General features: G+C 43.1%; 1 protein-coding gene across 1 annotated transcript in view; it reads right to left on the reverse strand.

Annotated features, from left to right (window-relative positions):
* Positions 1-22,186, reverse strand: part of CYP19A1 (cytochrome P450 family 19 subfamily A member 1) — a 209,783-nt gene that overhangs the window by 159,602 nt on the left and 27,995 nt on the right. The window contains exons 2-3 of the mRNA XM_085646336.1: positions 2,073-2,241; positions 139-289 (exon numbers count right to left, since the gene is read on the reverse strand). Coding sequence (XP_085502462.1) covers positions 139-289; positions 2,073-2,232 — 311 coding nt within the window. The 5' untranslated portion in view covers positions 2,233-2,241. The remainder of the gene's footprint in view (positions 1-138; positions 290-2,072; positions 2,242-22,186) is intronic.

Below are 22,186 nucleotides of genomic sequence, written 5' to 3' on the forward strand. Positions count from 1 at the left end.
GGCTTAACTTGAGCTCGCACTTGTACACCACACTCCTCATAATGTTCATTGCATGTTAATGAGAATGTCACTAAATTCCATGAACCTGGGGCATTTTGTAAGTCACTCGGAAACATAAGATAGAATCTATGCATGTACTTGCTGATGATGAGCGTTTCCTCGCCGTTGATCCAGACTCGCACAAAGTCCCCGTACAGGTTGTTGTAGTAGTTGGCCGCGCTCCCGATGCCTGTCCGGAGAAATCTGCAGTAGGACAGCACAGGGCCGAGGCCCATGCAGTACCCGGGGCCTGGAAGACATGGGAGGCAATTAGTTGAGATCTGATATGTGCATGCTGCAGGTGCCTTGTACCCCGACGAGACACATCTGAACCATCGTGTATTCGAGTCAGAGAATCCATCATTTATCACAATATATATTTAAATATTTCTTCGCCATAAACAATGTACAAACACGCACAACCTAACGCGACCCCCCCAATTCCCCCAATCCCCCCAGACTGCGATGCTTCTGGCATGCCGTTTATTTAGGCTTTCCATAAGAGCCACATTGTGGTGCTAAAAACTATCACAAAGAAGCAGTGGCAACTGACATGGTCCTACCTAATGCACCCTAAAAATAAAGAAAACACGAATTCACTTAGGTGCAAGAGAATGTGTACCTCGCCAGTAAAGTCGGCTTTTAGGCAAAAGTGAGCCTTCCTTCAGTAATATTCAACAAACAGATTTCACAACTCACTCAGCTAAACATTCATTTTTCTGCAAGGGTCTCTTGTACAGAAAATGAGCTGCCCGGTTAAAAAAACAAAAGAACACGTCCCTCCAGCCTCTGTATCACACACAGCATGCATCCGAGTGCTAAAAATCGTGAACAACGCCCAACATAGTGGAAAAACATGCAAACCTACCTACACGGACTATTATAGATGAAAAAATATATAAATACAACCAGAAACCTTGCCCTTTATTCTCAGAAAACTGTACTTTTACCTGGCTGCGACAAGACTCCCCTCTCCCCTCCTCCCCCCACCGTTTTGATACAATATAAAGCGATTTAATGACTTAGGTGTTTATCCCATTACGGCAACTACTGGTACCCTGACTGTAGCCTGGCTCCTATTAAAACGCAGGCGGAATTTCACACAAATATTCTCATGAAAATTACAGTTCAAGGGCAGAATGTTTTTGTAAACCAGTCAATGAGCTCAAATATATTTTAGTTTGGGAACCGTGTGAACTTCTTCCTAGTCAACAGTTTGGTGGTATGTGAGAAGCCTGGGGGAAGGCAGGCTATATTATTGCCTTTAGGGTTTGCTCCTCTTTCCTGTGATAGAAGATTCCCGATTAAACCCCAATCATTCACCCCTGTACGGATGCAAGACCAGACCCTAACACTGGAGTGTCTGCAGTAAAACTTTAACACTCAGAGGCACCCCACACTCAATGCAAACTAAAGGTAACGGGATCGTTTCTATTTGTTCAATGCTGGAAATACACTTTAATTAAACGTTTAAATGAATGTGTTGACAATATGAAACAATAATGGAATTAGGCATCCTATTAAACGAAAACTGCAGGCAGATCGAAATGAACATTAACAAACAAAAAGGATTCCTGTAGAGGGGTGTGCATACAGTATTCATCCCTGCATTCAGGGACTCACTATCCAATGAAATAACGAATACGATCAACTTGAAATAAGAATGTAATGGATTACCTATAGGTAACGATACAATTTTTCATAAATATGTCACAATTTTGTATATTGCATTATTGAAAATAAAGGGGCATGAGAGGTGAGTAAGTATCGGTAAATCCATTTTTTTTTTAAATTATGCATGAGTCAACTTTCGTGTACAAGATTTTGTAGGTTTTATTCTTAAACCTTAACTTGGTATTTATTACATTGAAATGGATGCCATTCATATCATCAACTTAGCGCTGCCTGGTGAGTCCATGGTGGCTGCAGGCAATGTAAATAAAGACATGACAGTATACTATTCGCACATTGAAAGCAGCACATTTCGCCCAGCCAGACACACAGCGCCCCGAGCCGCCCGCGAGGCCCCGTACCTGGGATGGATGACGTCTCTTCAGAGCTCCAGACGAGAAGCAGGAAGCACGAGACGAGCAGCAGAGACACGGTGGCGGTGGGTGACACTTCGGGGACAACATGGCTGATGTTGTAGTGCATGGGGTTGAGAGTTTCGAGCAGCATCTCGCATGAGAACATCTCCCTCAGCTTCCCAAAAAATGAAAACAAGAAGTGTGCAAGAGACACGTTAGGAGCCGTTTATATTATGTGCGCAGTCCACCACGGTGGGAGATGTGCCACAACCTTTGCTCCAATGTTGTGTTTTTTTTATTGTGGGTCTACGCTGAAGAACACGCCGGGACAACGCACAAGTCAAAACAGAGATAACACACTCCTGCCCGGATCATGTAACCTTGGTCCCATCTCAGGTTCCTCCCAGTCAAGGGGCGAAGGCCTTTTATCTTTGGTGCTGTCCTTGGGGGCCTGCACTGACTTGAACCTCAGATGGCGTGCCAAGCCTTACACTAAGGTAATGAGTTTTTAAAACTCAGGAACGTCGATTACGAAAATGGCCGAGTTCGGGTCATTTTCAATCATCCAAACACTTTCATTTCCCCCGCCCCCCCCCCCCCCCCCCTCCCTCCCTCCAACCAGTATTGAAGGACACAAGGATATTCGCGCAATATCAGACTGCATCTTTACATAGGAGGCATGGCAAGCATCAGCTTCTATGTCATAGGGACAGGGTCTAATTTTTGGCAGTTTGAGATTGCGCGAATTTGGGCCATGGGCATTTAAGCACTCTACATGACAGTCGGAACATTTGCATTAAAGCCTACTTGTTTTTTAAGCACCTCTGGTTAAGTGAGTTGCCCAGAATAACAGGGTGCTGAGCCAATGTCGGGATTCGAACCTGGTCCCCCAGTTCCACTGTCGGCATCTCTGGCCACTTCCTCAATGCAATTCTTCAACTTTATTCGGTCAAAAATATATTAGACTATAAAAGCATATTTGGCAATGACAAGCACATATAGTAATAAAACAGTACATTTTCAATCCAATTTCATTAATATTTCGTTATCACTAAAATGTACACATATAACATTTAAAAAGATCCTAAAAAAATAAAAATCATGTATCATATATAGAACCAGTTCATTCTGGCCACATCCTCATTCTTGTTGCCATGCCAATTAGAACCTATCACTGCAGGAGCACCCCAGCGCAGGAATACACTACCCATTGCCTGCCAGAGCGCACATAAACACCTCCATCTGAAAGGGTCATTATCAGTAGTTTTTGCGTTGCTCGTACCCGTACTTCAGGGCCTGAGCCCTGCTGCTTCTGGGAGTACTAGTACTCTCCTAGCCCAAAAACAAGATCCGGTACTCAGGGGGAGAAAACTGAGACGTACCATGAGTACCGGCCCATTTAAAGCACTGCGGCCTGTGCTAATTCTACTCTCCCTTTGCTGTATGTCGTATATGTATATATAGATGTATGCAGAGGTGCAACTAGAGTGACATTTCGGGGGGAGGGGGCTAATAAAAATATTGGCGGGGGTGGGATTTCTTCCAGCATCCAGCAATCAGCAGAGTGGAGATGCAGGGGGTGAATGAACAGCAAAGCCTCATTAACAAGTAAATGGTATTTTAAAGACCTGTGAAGTACTCAGGTGCTGCTGTGTGTGTACCCAGGCAGCTGTCTCAGCCCAGGCTGACACACACGAGGTGGTGGGGGGTGCTGAAGACCTTTGAGCATGATGGGCGTTGCCTGCCTGCATGTATGTGTAAAGTGCAAACCTCGCTACAGCAAATCAGCGCTGTATAAAGGAACAGGCATGTAGATTAACTTCGTTTTTATTTAGAGCTCAGGTGCTAATGACCATTTTCTAGTTATAGCGAGCGCATACAAAGCAGTGCGCTTGCATTAGACCAGCGATGCGGAGATGAGGACATTACAGTCTTCCCATTTTGAAGCCATTTGACTCAGAATAAACTTTTACCGATCCAGCGCCAGATTCCCCCTTGATCGAGCTCCACTCTACAAACTGAACTCATGTTAGGCTAAATCTTCCTTTGAACAGGTACAGTGGCGAGACTCTGTAGTCTGCACCCTCTACAACTCGTTATGGACAGGTTTCTGCTCTTTCCTCGATTGTCCCGCCAGTGTTTCTCCTGATGTAAAGCTCTGTGATGCCCAAGAGGGCCTGGCTCACGCTATGTAAAACTCTACACAGATATATATGAAAATCTGCACAAGGATGCTGGAATGCAGAAATATCTCTCACCGTGTAATCCACTGGCATTCAGGGTCGGACTGGCCTTTAGGGCCACCAGACAGTGCCTGATGGGCTGCTCTGAAAGGTCAGTGTGTGGCTGTTTTTTAAAAAATTGTTTATGGCCTGTTCAATGTTATGTTATAAACATTTCTAGAGCGCTCGAATACCCGAAGGTGTCTTGGCGCTAACTCTGCTATAACAGATTGAATGTGAGTTCACTGTTTGCCGAACAGCCAGGGCCTTCTTTAGCGCTTGTGGCACCCTGCGCAACAATGTTTGTTGCCCCCCCCTATTGACCACCTCCGCCACGGATTTCATCACTACCATCCTTTCACAGTACCCCCGAAATCTCCATAACCACTCTCTCTCAGATGCCTTTAATTATATAGCGCCACTCATACTTTTGTAGGGTGTCAGAGCACTTTACATCGCACACACACTAACTACACAGAAACCATCAATCATAGGTGTTTAAATCAGTGTACATGAAATGTTACGTAAGGCAGAGGACTACAAGTCGGAGTCACGTCATCCATACTGATAGACATGATAGTTTGAGAGTGCTTGGTCTGGAGAAGCACAAATTTATGGGCGTATTTCTGAGCCCTTGCGTCACTTTTATGACACCATGCGTCACTTTTTTAGACGCACCGGCAGCGTGACAAATGCGCCATGTTGTGCTCTATTTACAAAGTGACGCATCTAGGCAGATGTGCCACTTTGTAAAACCCTGCACCACATTATACTGGTGCCAGGTATAATGAATTCAGGGTGGGCGTTCCCCTGCAAAAAGCCTCGTAGAAGTGGCGCATTGAAATCTATGTGATTTCAGTGCGCCACAGTGAGAAGTGTTGCATTGCTGCTTTCACGCAACGATGCAACACTTCTCCGAAATGAGGCCCTTAGAATAAAAAAAACCATGGTTGGAGGTTGTCATTAATAATAAGAATTGATTTTTACCCTGATGAGAACCCTCTTTGAAACATTAGGATAATAAAAGATTGGGGAATAATCATAACACTCCACCCTATATCTTGAAGTTTTCTTGTAGTTCTCAGATGACAGTTAATAGCTCACTGTACTACATTAGGATTCTAACTTATAAACTGCAAGTAACAAACGAATCTCTGTGACAAAAGCAGTAACCTACTGACCTATTTACATTACATGCACGTTGTGATCTGCATGGTACAAGTTCTTTGCATCAGGCATATTAATCCTCTGTGTTACCTAAGGATGATTAAAAAGGTCCAGGAGACAAAACTCTGACCTTTCTCTCTCTCCAGAATGAACATTAATCACTGGAGTTACTTTGAAATTTTTATTGTTGGCTGAAAATTGTTGGAGGCACAATGCAGAGAAACACAGCCGCAGCCCGTGAAGGGAGTTCCGTGGGGCGGTAATAAAACGAATTTCGTAGCGCGCGCTGCATCGCAAAATGCGATGCAGCGCGCGCTACGAAATTCGTTTTATTTATTTTATTGTTTACTTACCTGCAATTATCCATATTCCGGTTTTTAGAACCCCCCACCCTGCCCCTCCCCCGCCCCGCCCCGCCCCGCCTTACCGCCCCACGGAACTCCCTCCACGGGCCGCGGCTGGAGAAACAGATGGTTTTAAAACAATGGTATACCCTGCCCCACCTGCAGTCAGCACCCGGTGCAATGGCACAGTTCGCACCGCCCTAGAGCCGGCCCTGCAAACAGCTATGTTTTCAAGGCATTGATTTAACATGGATGGATAAGGTATTCCATGCTCCAGCAGTGCAGATCACAAAACTTCTTCGTTTGAACTTAGGAACGATGCCCTTTTTGGCTGCAGAGGACCGTAACGTCCTAACTGGACAGTACCATTTGAAGATGCTTTTCAGATAGTCTGGCCCTATATTGTGCAGTGCTTCGTAGGGAATGCACAAGGCCTTAAAGAGTATTCTTTGCCTGATTGGGGCTGAATTATAGAAGTGCCTTGGGGCCGCAACAGGTGTTTTTGCCCACCTTGAGCACCCCGGGGCACTTTGGTATTACAGAAGGATCCAGAGACGCTCGTGCATCGCTTACTCCAATGCTGAAAGCGCTGGCGCACATACAGGGGCGTTCTCTAGTTTGCATGGGGACCTGGCCCCATGCAAATGAGGGAATCCCTTTGCCTCTACACCAGTGCCATATTACAGATGACGGCACAGAGGCAAAGAAGCTCTCTTCAGGCACACTGACAGTGCCCCACCTAAAAAGTGGGTAGGTGGTGCACTGTCAGTGCACCCTCTGATGGCAGCCCTCTGGAGGGAGTAAAGGGGGTTCCATGGACCACCAAGATATCCCCTTTAAAAGTGCAGGCTGGTGCTGCCTGCACTGTGAACACACGGAGCGGCTTTAAGCAGCCGCTCTGTTTTTCACATGAATGCACTGCCCTAGGTGCGGGGCAAGTTCGCGGCTGCTGTGGGGGCAGCTCAATGAAGGAAAATGTGCTGCATGTATAATACGGCCCCTGGTAGCCAATGAAGTTTTCTAATGGCATTGGAGGCAGACTGAAATTTCAGGATCCCTAACAGCAATCGTGCCGCAACATTTTGCAGAATTAGCAATTTGTTCTCAAATTGTCGTTGTATGTTTGTGTAAAGGCCATTGCAGTAGTCTATTTTCGAGAGTACCAAGAAGGTGACTACCTTTTTCTGTGAGTTAGAAGGGATGTAAGGAAGGATTTTTTTTTATTAACCTTAATATATTGAAAGAGAAGGAAATGACCGCATTGACCTGGACTATGGTCAGCTGGGCTAGTTTTTTAATGGTGATTTCCCTGATAATAAAACAAACATTGCAGCCGGCAAGCTCAAATCCATGCCGTCTTTCATACCTTGCAAAACACATAAATAGTGTAACTTCACAATTTCAAAACAGCTCTAATTTACCAACATGGGCAATTTGTTTAGCTTTCTTATTCATTAATGAGGGCCACTTTTATTTGTCACAGTCCAGCCCTGCTGTCATGTATTTTTTTTACCACTAAAACATGTGCCCTCAGTAGTAACCTAAATTCCATAATTGAATGTACAATTATTTACCTTGGTAGCGTACATCATTTTAACAGAAATGCCAGAGCCTACAAGGTGACCTGATTTTGCATAATTGTGTATTGGTTCCAGCAACATAGATGTGTGAGGCAGAATGTTTTTTTCTATTATCAAGGCAACACTCTCCAAATGATGAGTTTTTATATTCCTTCTAAACCTTTTTCATTTTGTATAATTGTTTCCTGGTGTACTATAAATAATTGACTAACTTCTTTGCTTTGTCAGTCTGGGTTAAAACCACATGTCAATGAGGTCTTCATTGGTGACATGGTTCTAAAATCAGTGCAAGAGAATGTGGGTTATTAGTTGGAGGGGCTGTGAGGGGAAACAACCTTTACAATGCGGTCATTACACCGCGATACCTTTACAACGCGGGCATGGCAACGACCGTGTTGCTAGTACACAATGCATTTACATCGCAAGTTTTTACACCGAATTTCACTAGGGGGCGCTGAGGTATTGGAAATGATTTCCAACACCTTCCCTACTGTTGCGCAAACTGGAGTAGGAATAGTAAATAATACTATTCATAAGTCCAGCGCGCCCCCTAGTGAAAGTCGTTGTAAAGATTTGCGATGTAAATGCATTGGGTACTAACAACGCGGTCGTTGTAAAGACCGCGTTGTAATAGCATGCAATGTAATGCATCGCATGGTAAAGTGCTATATGCGCTGTGAGTCCTCATCAAGTAAAAATGTCAGAATTCCGTACCAGGTTCAGTTTGGTCTCAATAATTAAAACCTGAGCTCCACCCTTTGGTAACAATAGCACGGAGCAGATAAGCCTAACTTAAAGTTAATGTGTAAAGTATTAATCAGTACTAAAAACAGTTAAAAAGTAGAAAACACAATACAATAAAAATCACACTTCAAGTTATAAAAATAGAGTAAAGGTTAATGAACCAATAGAAACCAAAACACCAAAATCTGGATGTAGGGAACTGGAGATGTGATTTTTAAAAGTTCAAAGTGATTCTAGTGCCAAAAAGTGCAAAACACCAGGTACCTGGTTGCTCTAGACTAGCTCAAAGTCGAAAGCTAAGGCTGACTGCGATGGAGCGACTGGGACCATGATTGTCCTGGGGGAAAGTTTACCTTTGGACTTTGTAGTGTTTCTGGAGGAAAGTCTCATCAACTAGGTCATCAGCAGGTCAGGGTCCAGGCTGGATCCAAAGAGGAGTTTGTTGACACAGGCCGGCTGAAGCACAGGACCCAGGTTTATACATCAACTCAGGCAGGAATTTCAAGGCTATTGATAGTAGGAAACCCAGAGTGGGCAAAGTCCAGGCCGTGGAATATGTCGTTGTCCACAGAGTGTTGCTCAGCATTGGTCCTGGAGAAGTCCTCTATGTTCAGACTTAGACATTTTTTTAGAAGTCAGGACCCTTTTAGCTAGGAAAACCAGCAAGTTGAGTCTGAGCGTCAGTAGAACATAGGTAGCTGTGGCTTGGTGGTTGTCCGGTGGTAGACTCTGGCAAAAAATTCGGGAAACGTTTTTATGTGTCCAGTCATACATTTATGAAGGGGGAAAGAGTAACTCTAACACCAGCCAAGGGTCCAGGGGCTTCTGGGCACCACTTGGGAGTTAGGATTTGGATTCAGTCTCCCAGAAGCCACCAGCAGGTTCCAGAGCAAATCCAGTTCCAATCCCAGCCCCAGAGCTTTCTCTGTACAGATTCAGCAGCAGCTGCAGACCTTCTTCTGTCTTCCACAGTTCCAAAAGTGTTCTGTAGGGACTACCAAGTTTGGCAATTTTATGTCTATTGCCAGCCTGTGGGTGGGGGAAACTCCTGGCCACTCCCCAACCAGTGGTGTAAAAGTTCGCTGGGTGCCCCTACCCACTTTAGCAGCATCTCCTGCGTGTTGAACTGTAAACAATCCCAAAGTGGCCCTCTCTGCCTAAAACCAACATGGCAGAACTTTACTTCGCTTGTGCTGAGCTCCCTGGGCCTTCACAGAGATGTGGCTAGTATAATGAGCAGTCCCTCCCCTGTGGTCACTCTAAACCGGTTCTGCTGGCAGCCCCTCTCTCACTAGTACCCAAATGGCTAATGGGAAAATGAAGGAGAAGGTCCAGGTGAGACTTGCATCTGCTTGTAACAGGTTACACACCTTTTGAAGTTTAATTAGGTTCTTGGGCATCTTCCAGATGGCCACGTAGAACATCTCACCACACCCAAGACTTTTAACCACTGTCTGTGAGAAATACACATCTCATCAAAGGAGAGAAATTACCAGTCTGGTGATACTGAACACTGGCGGAAAAGCACATTTCGCTTAGGCAGGAAAATGGCTACTTTCTAAAGCAAAAGGAAACCCCAAAACCGATTCCAGGGTCAATGTTTCCAGTCCAGGGAGGACCTGGTTTGGCAATTTGGGCTAGACTGTTCTCATGAGGAACAGGGTCAAGACTGATTTGCATATGGCCAGGTCCAAACTGGGGTGACATGGTGAGCAAAGAACAATGGATTAAACCCAGATCTTTGTCACTGGGGATGAATGTTTGCATTGTTCAGCATTTCGTCTATCATTTGTTTCTTTTGCTTTTGTTGCCCTAAGTGAGAATGGTATGCCCAGACGTGGGTCCTGTGCTCATTGTGCCACTGGATTCAAGTTATCCTGGCTGATGAGGGTTGATGCCCCAAAACCAGTCCCAGGATGCTGCTTTCCAGTTAATGGAGGACCTGGCTTAGCAAATCGGGCTGGACTATCCTCAGAAGGAACAGGGTCAAGACTGATTTGCATATGGCTAGGTCCAAACTGGGGTGGTGTGGTGAGCAAAAGAAAGATGGATTAAACCCAGATCTTTTTGACTGGAGGTGAATGTTTGCATTGTTAAGCATTCCACCCATCATTTGTCTCCTTCTGCTTTTGTTGCCCTAAGTGGAAAGGGCATGCCTAGACGTGGGTCTCGTGCTCACTGCGCCACTGGAGTCTAGCTAGCCTGGCTGATGAGGGGTGATGCCCCGAAACCAGTCCCATGGTCATTGTTTCCAGTCCAGGGAGGACGTAGCTATGCAATTTCGGGCTGGACTGTTCTCATGAGGAACAGGGTCAAGACTGATTTGCATATGGCAAGGTCCAAAATAGGGTGGCATAGTGAGCAAAGAACGATGGATTGGACACAGATCTTTGTCACTGGGGGTGAATGCTTGCATTGTTAAATATTCCATCCAACATTTGCTCCTTTTGCTTTTGTTGCCCTTAGTGGGAAGAGTATGCCAGACGTGGATCCCATACTCACTGCGCCACTGCATTCAAGCTAGTCTGGCTGATATGGGGTAATGCCCTGAAACTGGTCCCAGGATGCTGATCAAGGGAGGACCTGACTCGGCAGTTCAGGCTGGACTGTTCCCATGAGGAACAGGGTCAAGACTGATTGTATATGGCCAGGTCCAAACTGGGGTTGCATGGTGAGCAAAGAACGATGGATTAAACCCAGATCTTTGTCACTGGGGGTGATTGTTTGCATTGTTCAGTATTCCGTCCATCATTTGCTCCTTTTGCGTTTGTTGCCCTAAGTGGGAAGGCTATGCCCAGACGTGGGTCCCATGCTCATTGCACCACTGTATTCATGCTAGCCTGGCTGATGAGGGGTGATGGCCTGAAACTGGTCCCAGGATGCTTGTTTCTGGTCCAGGGAGGACCTGACTTGGCAGTTCGGGCGGGACTGTTCCCATGAGGATCAGGGTCAAGACTGATTTGCATATGGCTGGGTCCAAACTGGGGTGGCTTGGTGAGCAAAAGAACATTGATTAAACCCAGATCTTTGTGACTGGGGATGAATGTTTGCGTTGTCCAGTATCCCGTCCGTAATTTGTTCTTTTAACTTTCTAAAAGTGGCATTTCCAAAATAATAATTTAAACTCTGACTTGGCCAATATAAATAAAAATTTAAATTACTATTAATTTGAGCCCATGAATCATTTGTGTAACTAGTCCCAAACTGAAGATATTCATTATGCGTAGTTATAATGTAACCCAGTGCTTTTCTACGGGAAAGCCTGCCTTGCCACAGGAAAAATTTACTTTGGCAATCCTTCACTGCTAGGCATGTAAAGCTTAAATACACTTGCCCTACTTTTTAAACACCATGAATCTCACTGAGGTACTTGGCAGCCCCTAGTTTGTCAACGAGCACATACTCTCTGGGAATGGGTTGTGTGTTAGTCTTGGTGACAGCAAAGAGGCCTTGGGCACCAACGACACAGGTCTGGTTCAGGGACTAATGGAGGGCTGAATCATACCCTGGTCCAACATCTTGGCAACTTCTGCCTGAATGCTGGCCATGATTGTCTCTTAGCCTATAGATTTTGTCGTGGGTACACCTCTGAGTCTGGCCAGGTGTCAGGGAAGCAGTCCAGCAAACAGTTCCAGTAACTGGTGACAGTCCTTCTGCTGCTGTTCAGTCAGTGAGAGTGAGCTGCTACTCCCTCCACAGACCCATTCTTGGCTTTATTGGATAAGAGGTCTGGGAGTGGCTCATTCTCCTACGCCTCACATTCATTAGTCACCATGCATAGACATGTCTGCCTGGTGACAGTGTGGTTTTAACCAGTTTACACAGATCACCCTGTGGTGGTGTCTGGAAGTGCCCAAGTCCACCCCCATCTTTTCTAGCACTGTGTAGTGTAGTGTAGTTCCTATTTCCCTTATAGGCTCTGTGCATTGGAATAATATACACTATAGTTTTTACATAGGACTAAGGTCAGTATGCCTCTATCGTGTACATTAAACTTAATTACTTGTGTGCCAGCTAACTCAGAGGTCACTAGAAACTTCTCGAATAAACAAGAAGGGAGTAGTTTCTGACAACCACATAAACATGACAACTTTGTTTCCCTTAGAATCGGAACGTGTCTCAGAATCGTGGAAACAATAGATAACATTTTCACTCAGTCAATCGTGCATGCTTAGTTTCTTCAGAGTTACACAGAAATAGATAGACGGGTGTTTCAATAAAAGGATTTATTGAACAGTCTTGTTTCTCGTGTAAGAGATATGAGCTGTTACAATCATTAGACAGTAAGCAAGATATAATACGCACAGCATAAGCAGTAAGAAGAAATAATACTGCAATAGCATTGTCTTTTAGCTATGACATATATTCATATATATATATATATATACATAAATAACACAGGCTAAAAAGTGAATACTCGTCTGATGCTTCTAAATAGTTCTACCCCAGTGTACCTAACCTGAGTGTAGTACCAGGAAAGAAGTAGGTGCTGTTTTCTATACTATGTTATATACTAAGGGCCACATGCATCAACGGGAAAACTGCTCGCAAACGGGCAGATTAGCAGAATCTGCCCCTTTGCGACCAGTATTTTTGCATTTGGGATGCATCATTTTTTTCTTTGTCTTTTTGACGCTCTGGCACCCTTGAAATTGCATGAGCAATTTGCGATTCTCTAATTGAGATTAGCAAATTGAGAAAGTCCGCCCATTCATTCCTATGGGCCTCTAGGCCCATAGGAATCAATGGGGAGGTATTCCTTAATTGCGACTCGCAATTTGCGAGTAGCAATTAAGGAATGTTTAGAAATCTAGAGGATAGATGATTAAACAGTTCTTCCCCTCTTTTACAAGGAATTATCGGGGGGGATGAAACATAACGATTTTAAATCACTGCCCAACAAGAATTTTATTATTTTATTTGATTTTATCGATGATGTGTTAGAGGGTAATAAGTTTGGAAAACTGGATGGTATCTGTTTAGGGGGAGACTTTAATGCACATTTGTATAATAGAATGCAGAACACCATAGTTTCTGTTTCCAAACCAGACAATAAATATCATCTACTTTTGGATTAAAGACACCTGAACACTTTACAGCTCTAGAATCGCCACGCAGCAGCACCTACCTGATCTTTGGGCTCCAGGGCAGACCTTCCAGTAATCTTTATCCATGTGGATAAGCCCCCACTAGGTCGACCAGCTTCAGGGCTAGGGGCGGTACTATTAAGGCAAACAAAACCCTCAAGTAACAAACTACTGGTACTCCAAGTCTTGCCGAAAAACCCCGGAACACGACATTGGTTAAAGCCTTGAGAAGAAGCTACAAAAAAGCAACTAAATCACGCACTGATGAGATTCTAAAGGAAAGGTGGGATTCACTTGCACGTACTGCTGTACTAAAAGATGTGACTGGGTTCTGGGGCGAAGTAAAAGCTCTGAGGTCCATGGGATCCAACTTAACCCCCATCAACTGTAATATACCAACTAAGTCATGGGAGGAGCATTTTGCAAAAATATATAAAGCCCCAGTAATAACAGACCCCTCTTGCTACAGGCCCCGTGTAAACTAATATCCCGACATATGAGTGAACCGCTCAGTGTATTTTCACAGTGTGTACCGCTAAGAAACACTTCACGCCCCCCACTCCAACATCTGTCCTGATGTATTCTTTACCCAACCTTTCATATTTGCCTGCTGGCATGTGTTTGAGGCAATACTGAAAATGGAAAGTTGTAACAGGCAGAGTTATTTTGCCATGACTGATCCATTCTGCAACTGGTTTTTCTGCTACCGTTAATGGAAATTTTTCCAGTTTTTCAATGCTCAGCACTGTATACTTTGCTCCCCTTTGTGCCAGTTCGATCTGTTTATCAGTGAGATTGTATTCTGAAAACAGAGACGACGTGTTGATGAAATACCAAGGCACATAGCCTGCACGTAAGTTTTGTAGCATCCAGCCTAATAACAGAATAGAACCTAATTGAGACTGGCCTTGTTGCAGCAGGACCAAATCTTGTTCCACAATGTCTATAGCAGAGGATACAAAGTTGCCCAATGAATATATCCTGGATGACAGAGTCGTTAACCCATTGTCTACCACAGCGAGAGATTTCTCTAAATGAATACGATCAATTTCTCGTAATATATCTGCTGCGTCTGCTTGGGTAACCTTCCATATTTCATTATAAGTAGCGTAGATGCCGGCATATATGAAACGTTTTTGAGGCGGTTTTCGTGGACCTAGCAAGAAATCCCTAAGGTTTGAGTCTTCTTTAAGTAAAGATAAGTGTTGTTTCACATCTTCTAGTGTAGATGTCTGTAGCCAATCAAGGCATAATTTTCCTACACTTAATGTTGTTACTACCCCTGGATGCTGTCTTTAAACATAGCGTGGGTCTGGCCTATTGATAGTAAAACCCTGTATTTTGTTCAGGAATCTTTCTTGACAGATGTTTGTGGGCCAGAGCAACCCTTTTTCCCATTTAGGATCTGATCTGTTGTATTGTGAAATAGTATGTACGTCGGCCTCCCCCTGTGTAGTACTATTACTTGCAGGTGTAGGTATGGACGGTGTGTTCCTGTCTTTGATCTTGGCTAACCCCAGGCAAGACGTTTGTTGGACAGTGTCATTCAAAAACATTATTTGCTGTGGGATGATACAGGCTCTAAACAAAGCTTCTATCCCCTGCACTTGCCAATCTTTTGTACACCAGACAGATTTTGTGTCAATTGTGTTTTTCCAAAACTCAAAACCTTGTCTAGACAGTTGGGCAATAAAGGCTGCAGAATAAATCTTTTTTGTATTAGTTAACATATTTTTCGTTCCTGTTTAGTTCACATTTTTAAAGTAAAATGTTTCTGGATTGGATGTATTGTACCCTGAAAAATATGGAAACTTCATTGCAAACGTTTTTGAGCTATCCCTTGGTGGTGTAGGACAATTTTCCCATTGGTTATACATAAATACATTTCTAGGTGTTGCAGATTTATGCAAGAAATTATGACCATAGTGGTTGTAACAATAAAGCTGTTCATAGTCTGTTGAACCCTCTAAGTATTCATGGTTAGAGAATGCAGGAGACCTTTCTAGATCAGACATCATGTTAATAACAGTCTCAAAGTCCCAATCATCAGAAAAGGTACTGGAGGTAATAAAGTCACTTAATGAAATCTTAAATAAGTGTGGAATCTTCAAAAGTTCCGACGGGCCGAATATATCATAATCCGTTTTGTGCCAAACTATACCATCTTGTATAGGAACGGCTGTGATGTTCACTGCTGACAAATCACTTGCTTCACGATGGGATGATTTGTGTGGTTTCAAAAGTAAGTTCACATTTTTACTTCCTGTGTCCAAATGAATATAGCTTACATTTATCAGCATGCTCAGAGTCATCACTAAAGCTATCCAAAGCAGAAAGAAAAATATTCCAGAAATAATCCATAGTTCAATCCATGGTGAAACCAGATAAGTCTTTTTCTCGTGATGAAAGAAGTTTTGTGCTCGTTCTTTGAAAGTTCTTTTGGCTGGCGTTGTTTCTAATTCGCTTGGATCCTCAGAAAATGTATCAAAGTTAATGACATAACCAGAGGCAGTTCTGTCAGTGGTTGAAACTGCATCAGGATTAGTTGAAATCACTGGAACCAGTTGATCACTCGCTACGTTGGTGTAGACAGGTGTATCAGGACGAACTGTTATTTGGGTTTCAAGAGGAATGAGTTGTTGCTTAGTCCTTCATTTCTTACGGCTGAATTCTCAGTCTTTCAGTCTGAACCTTTTGGATAGTAGCTAGAGGAGTGCGTCTGCTACTTGGTCGGAGTCCACATGGCCTACTGCTTAGAATTGGCCACATTGTGTGGTTTGATGAGGTTGATGGACACAAATCTTTTCTCCTTTTTTCCAGAAAGGGGCGGCGGAAGTACTGTTCTTGTTCCGTGAATGGCTAGGACAGGTACTGGTTGTCTGTATGAAGGCCCAAATTTCTTCTTGTCCGCGATCTTCTCTCTGACTAGATCCCCAAGCTTTGGGATCCAGACAGGCCTTGCTGGGACGGCTGGATTTTCCCCAATGGTGGTTGGCTTCAGGAACACGTTGCTGTGTTTCGATCTTAGTTCATTTAAGTCCTGTAAATCAATCAAACGATCTTTGATATCAAATGGTTTATTTTCCACCACTGTGCCTTTACATTCGAGATCAGAAACCCACATTCTTGTCCCAAATAGGACCTCATATGGAGTGACCCCCCCTTAGAGAACTTCTTGGCAAATTGTTTAATGAGCGTTGGACCCCATAACGATGTTTGACCCACCCATCACCCAAACCTAATACTCTAGCTGTTATAGACTGCTTTATGTCCCGGTTTTTCCTTACCACAACAGAATTTCCCTCAGGATGGAATGGAGAGGAGAACCGCAATGCAACACCCAAATTGGCCATGGCTTCTTTGTAAGCCCGAGAGCTAAACGCAGGGCCCTGGTCAGAGTGTAGCATGCCTATTGCGTATGTGTCGGTAAAGACTCGCAAATCTTTTATAACAGTTCAAGCGTTAGCCAAGCGCTGAGGCCACATCCATAGGAACCTTGAGCACGAATCCACTGCGACCATAATATATTTATAGTTACCATCCCTTTGCAAGGGACCACAGTGATCCAGGTAAACACAAGCTAATGGCTTATCTGAAATTAACAGGGGCGTCTGCGCAGGATGTTTCACTGTAGAGACTTTCATCTTTTCGCATATTTCACATTCCAAAACATAGTTTTTGGTCTATTTCCTGATGCCGGGCCACCAATATCTCTGTTTTAATAATGATACTGTGGCAGAAACACCTGCATGGGCAGAGGCTATCCCTTCATGTGCTGCTAGGATTAGTCCTAATCTACGTTCCATATTTGGAATTACCCTATCCTGTACTCCAGGGATTCGAGCAAACATAAAATGGTTTGCATCAATTATATATGAGTATTTGAGTGGAAACTTATTAGGTAACGCTGCACCACTGCCTTTGCTTGAAGCATTGACAGCCAACAATATCTCACTGTCTATTTTTGTTTTTGAACGAGTGATCGCAGCTACGGAAGCCGCTTGCACAGCCCCGTTCGCGGCTTCTTCAGCCAATGAATTCCCTGCAACGTGAACGCCATCATGTTGATGACTCCGCGTGTGTATCACGTGAGTGTTTTGTAGTATGTCTCGCAACTGAATTACTTGTTCCCAAAGTGTTTTATGTTTGATTGTGAACCTTTTGCATCTTTGAAACCATTTTGAAGCCAATTCTGTACATATTCATTGTATGATTGAACACAGTAAAAAGAATCGCACACTATAAGTGTAGGGAATTCACGATCTGTATTTTCAAGTGCCAATTTGAATGATTGTAGTTTAACTCGCTGAGCTGTACAATCTACGAGAGATTGTGTTTTTGTGACCATTGGTCGGAATTTACCATCGCGCATGCGACCTTTAACGATTGCGCATGTGCACTGTAAGTTTGCTTACTTTCCGTAGCGGGTTGTGCTGATTCGTCGGTATAAATTATAAATTCATACTGATCTAGAGGGAGAATCTCAATAGGCAGAGGACATTCATGTTCATATTGCAGGAATGCTTGTGTTTTTAAATAAGGATCAAAAACATATTCAACATCTGTTGCAGCAAGAGAATTAACCCAATGTATCCATCTTGGATGTAAAGCTTTTGCATTTGGAATGTTCTCTTTTGTAACTGCCTTTAAGGCTGGTACCCGAGTCACGACAATAATGCGTTTCCCCTGAGCTAGAGCTCTTTCTTTTGCTACAGCGGTTTGAACTGCTGTCAGAATTTTTTTCTGTTGAAGTGAATCGCATTTTCGCTTGTGTATACAAATGTGACTTGTATGCAATTGATATTTTTTTACCTTCATTGAAAGTTAAGTATGTTAATCCGCATTGACCCGAAATTACTCGGATCACTAAATTGCATGTATTTACGCATGTTTGTAAGTGATTTGTTGCTAACATGTCAGCTTGTAGTGAACGCAGGATGTCTGTGTGTTCCTGTGTCCAATTTTGATTTTGAAATCAGGTTTGATTAGTTCATAGAGAGGTTTAATCCTTTCTGCGTAATTTAGAATGTAAGTTCTTCCAAAATTTAGGAAACCTAGAGTCGACTGTAAATTTGTAAGCATTTTTGGAGGTTGGAGCAGTGCACACTTTTCTAAAAAGTTTGCTGCTAGGCTTTTGCCTTCACTTGAAAGCTCATATCCTATGAAAAGGACATTGAGATGGGCAATTCTTGATTTTTTTAAATTGAATTTGTAGCCCTCAGAGGCAAAGCCCAGTATAATGGTATTTATCCTGTTCAAGTGCCTATCCACGTCATCGTCTGTCAGATAGATATCATCGACATATGACAATGCCTCATCATCGTAAATTTGTAGTAACTATGTTACTCTTGCTGAGAATAACCCCGGGCTGTTTTTGAACCCTCGAGGAAGTCGACAGAAGTGACACTGGGTCCCCATTATTGAGAAAGCTGTCAAGTACCTAATTTCAGGTGCTATGTTTTGACAAAAGAAACCATTTCAAATATCCAATGTGGTTTTATATTTGTTACACCCACTGTTATTCATTAATGCTGTACTGTGTGCATTTTGCACTGCAGATGTTTTGGAACAAGTCAAGTCAAGTCAAATGGTCTTTATTCGGATAAAATATCCATAAAAGTACAGTTCATCACCACCAAAAAGATATAAAATACAGCATAAAACAATGATAAAAACAAGGTCATTTCCATAGTATTAAATGCAGGTATGGGCAAAAAGTGCAGGGGTAACAAGTAAAGTGCGAATATATTCAATGTGGGTGACATGTAAACATCAACAACTGTGTCATTTTGTGCAAGCAGCAATCGGAAGCATAAGATGAAAATATCAATGCAAGTTATCACCTCAAGATTAAAATAATTAAAACTTGTCCAGACATATAGTCAAGGTCAGGGAAATTTGTGCAAACTGACAATTAAGTGTAAACAGTTTCAATAGATATACTAGGCATATAACAGCCTGACGATGGCCATAAGTAAACAAGGAAAACAGAGGAAGACAGTCTATATAGTAACCATCGTATTCCGTGAGCGTATCGCGGAATGCAAAAATGAGCTTGCTCTGATAATCATCGCATCACTTCCTAGCCGTAATATTTCAGTGTATGCCATTTTATGGTCAATAATAGCATGTGACCTGAAGTAAGGGATAAAATACTGTTTTGTATATCTGATATAAAAATTGCAAAAAAGCAAAAAGTGTAAAGTTGTTTGTTTTAGACCATTTCCGCAAGGGCAGGGCAGATGTTCAAGATTTTTATTAAAACCAAGTGGAAAGCAGAGAGAATATTTTATGCTCCCATCCCTAAGGCGAAAGAGAATGCTTCTGTTCCATCTTCCAATGTTCCTTTTCAGATATTCCTGTGGGGAGACTTTATTATAGCCCGGGCAGGACGAGATGGAAATATATCTGCTTATTGATGGTTTGGGAAACTCTGAGTGTTCTCTGTCCCTTCGGAATGAGTCATATAGTAGCTCTCTCACTGTCTTAATGTTCGTGCTCTCTGCGTTATGATGATGGAAAAAGGTGTGTTCTAAATCTACACTAGATAAACTTTCTTTTACAGCATTCAGCCATGGTATAGAGCAGCCCCTATCGCACTTAAGGCAATCACTGATTATTTCCTGTGTTAAAATTGCTGCCGGGTTTTGCCATATCTTCAGCCAGAATAAAGCTGGCCGGGATTTAATAAAATCCTCAACATAGTGCAGGTTTAACTCTTTGTGGCATATGTAGGTGGGTGAAGATATTTGTGCCCCCAAAACCTTCCTGCAAAATCTGTTTTCTTCTGTTTGGATGCCGCTACTTTTGGTGTACCCCCACACCTCAGCACCATAAGTTGCGGTAGGTAGGCATTGGGATTTATAAATTTGTATTAGGGGCAGCATCACCTCAGCCCTCTTTGGCTGTTGTAAACTAATGATAGAGTTAACTGCCTTGGCAAGTTTGTTTCTGCCATGTGCTACATGTGCCGACCAAGAGCCCGTGTCTGAAAAAATCAGACCCAGATACGGGAAAGTGCTTGTGCTTTTTAAGATGTTATCTCCTGAAACTATGTGATTGATGCGGTATTTGTTAGGCCCACAAGACATGATATATGACTTCTTAAAGTTGGTACACAGATCCAAACCAGCCATAAAAGAGACAAAACCCGTAATTAAAGTGCGTAGTGCTTTGGGTGTACGGCCCATCAAAACCGCGTCGTCAGCGTATAGGAGTACTGGGAGTAAATTACCATTGATATTCGGCACATCGCATGAAAGATTAGACAGGGATTTATTTAATTCATTTATATACAGAATAAAAAGTAGGGGGGCCAAGACACAACCTTGTCTGACCCCTCTGCCGATTAAAATATCCCCGGAGACCTCTCCCTCGTTATTTATCCTAACACGTGCTTTTAGGTCTCTATGCAAGTGTGCCAAAAAATGAACTAGTGTCTCATCTAATCCATAGTTTAAAAGAATCTCCCAGAGTTTCGAGCGATTTACGAAATCAAACGCTGACGATAAGTCCATAAAACCCAAATACAGGGGGACTTTTTTAGCAACGGTATACTTGCCTAAAATGAGATTTAAATTCAAACATTGTTCAACTGTTCCCACATTACTTCTAAATCCCAGCTGGCAGGGGTGGAGAATATGATTTTCCTCTGCCCAGAGCCTAATTCTATTAAAGATCACCCTGCCCAGAATCTTCAATGTATTGTCTATTAGAGATATAGGGCGGTAACAACTGGGATTTGATCTGTCGTCCTTTTTAAAAATGGGTACGATAACGCTACTTGACCAGGTATCTGGGGTTTTGGTGTTAGACAAATTGTTAAAAACATTACACAACAAAGGGGACCAAAAATCTGGTTCGGATTTAATTAAATCAATTGATAATCCGTCGGGGCCAGGGGCTTTATTCCCTGCGCTTTGATTAATAGCATCTTCCACTTCAGAGATGGAAATAGCAACCTTGGTATCTGTACAAGAGGTCTTGGAAATTGGGGCTGGTTTAGCAATAGTAGGGGCGGCTTTCATGTCCTGCTGTGAGTCAGCTATTTCAATAATGGGAGTAGCAGGCTTATTAGCCTCTATGGCTCCAGATGAAATTTTTGTGTGATGGGTGGGGTTGGCGACTATTATGTTAGGTGTTAGCGGCACAGGAGTCAAAGGATCAGCATTAACAGCACCGCGGGACATTAATGAGGGCAGTGTAATTCGACCCAATGATAGTCTCCGTTCAGTGTCCTCAATTTCCGACGTAACCAACAAAAAAGCATCTTCTAACATGCTTTCAAGGGCCGGCGTGATAATGGAAGTGCCTCTAGGGCCCAAACCAGAAGAGGTTACAGATAGTTTCCCCATGATGAATAAATACGCACACTAACCTTTGTTAAAGGCGAAGAGATTGCAGGATGCAGCAATGCATAGCCTCCATACCAGTAGTTTGTAATAAGTTTGGAAAACTGGATGCCATGACATTGATTAGGTCCCTAGAGGATAGATTTCCCTTTTTCTTTAGAAATCGCTATTTTTGTAAGCGATTTCTACATGCATAGATGCATAGATGCAGCATTAAACCCTTGGGGACAAATGATAGTCATCTTCAGGCCACAATATACTCAAACGGGATTACGTTATGTTTCATAAACAGGGAAACAAAGAATTGTTCATTGATGAGGTGCATGTTTCAATTACCCTTGGTATTCAAGTTGATCTAAGATCTCCCTGACCAGTTTTTTTTAGCTTTTTGCTTATTGGGTACTGTCTTTGTGCAGTAGGTTGACATTTTAATTGGATTTTATGGTGAGGTGAGTCCTCATCCCATCCTACATGATTTTTGTGTAATGCTGGGGCCTGGGCAACTGCCCATTTCCTGGCATATGTATATTTTAGGTGTATTGGAACATGGTTGGAGAAGGCTGGCATAACGATGTCTTCGCCATGTGGACACTCCCTGACAAATTTTGGTGGCCAGTCCCATTCT

The sequence above is a fragment of the Triturus cristatus genome, chromosome 3_1 (genome assembly GCF_964204655.1).
Source record: "Triturus cristatus chromosome 3_1, aTriCri1.1, whole genome shotgun sequence".
NCBI classification, from domain to species: Eukaryota; Metazoa; Chordata; class Amphibia; order Caudata; family Salamandridae; genus Triturus; species Triturus cristatus.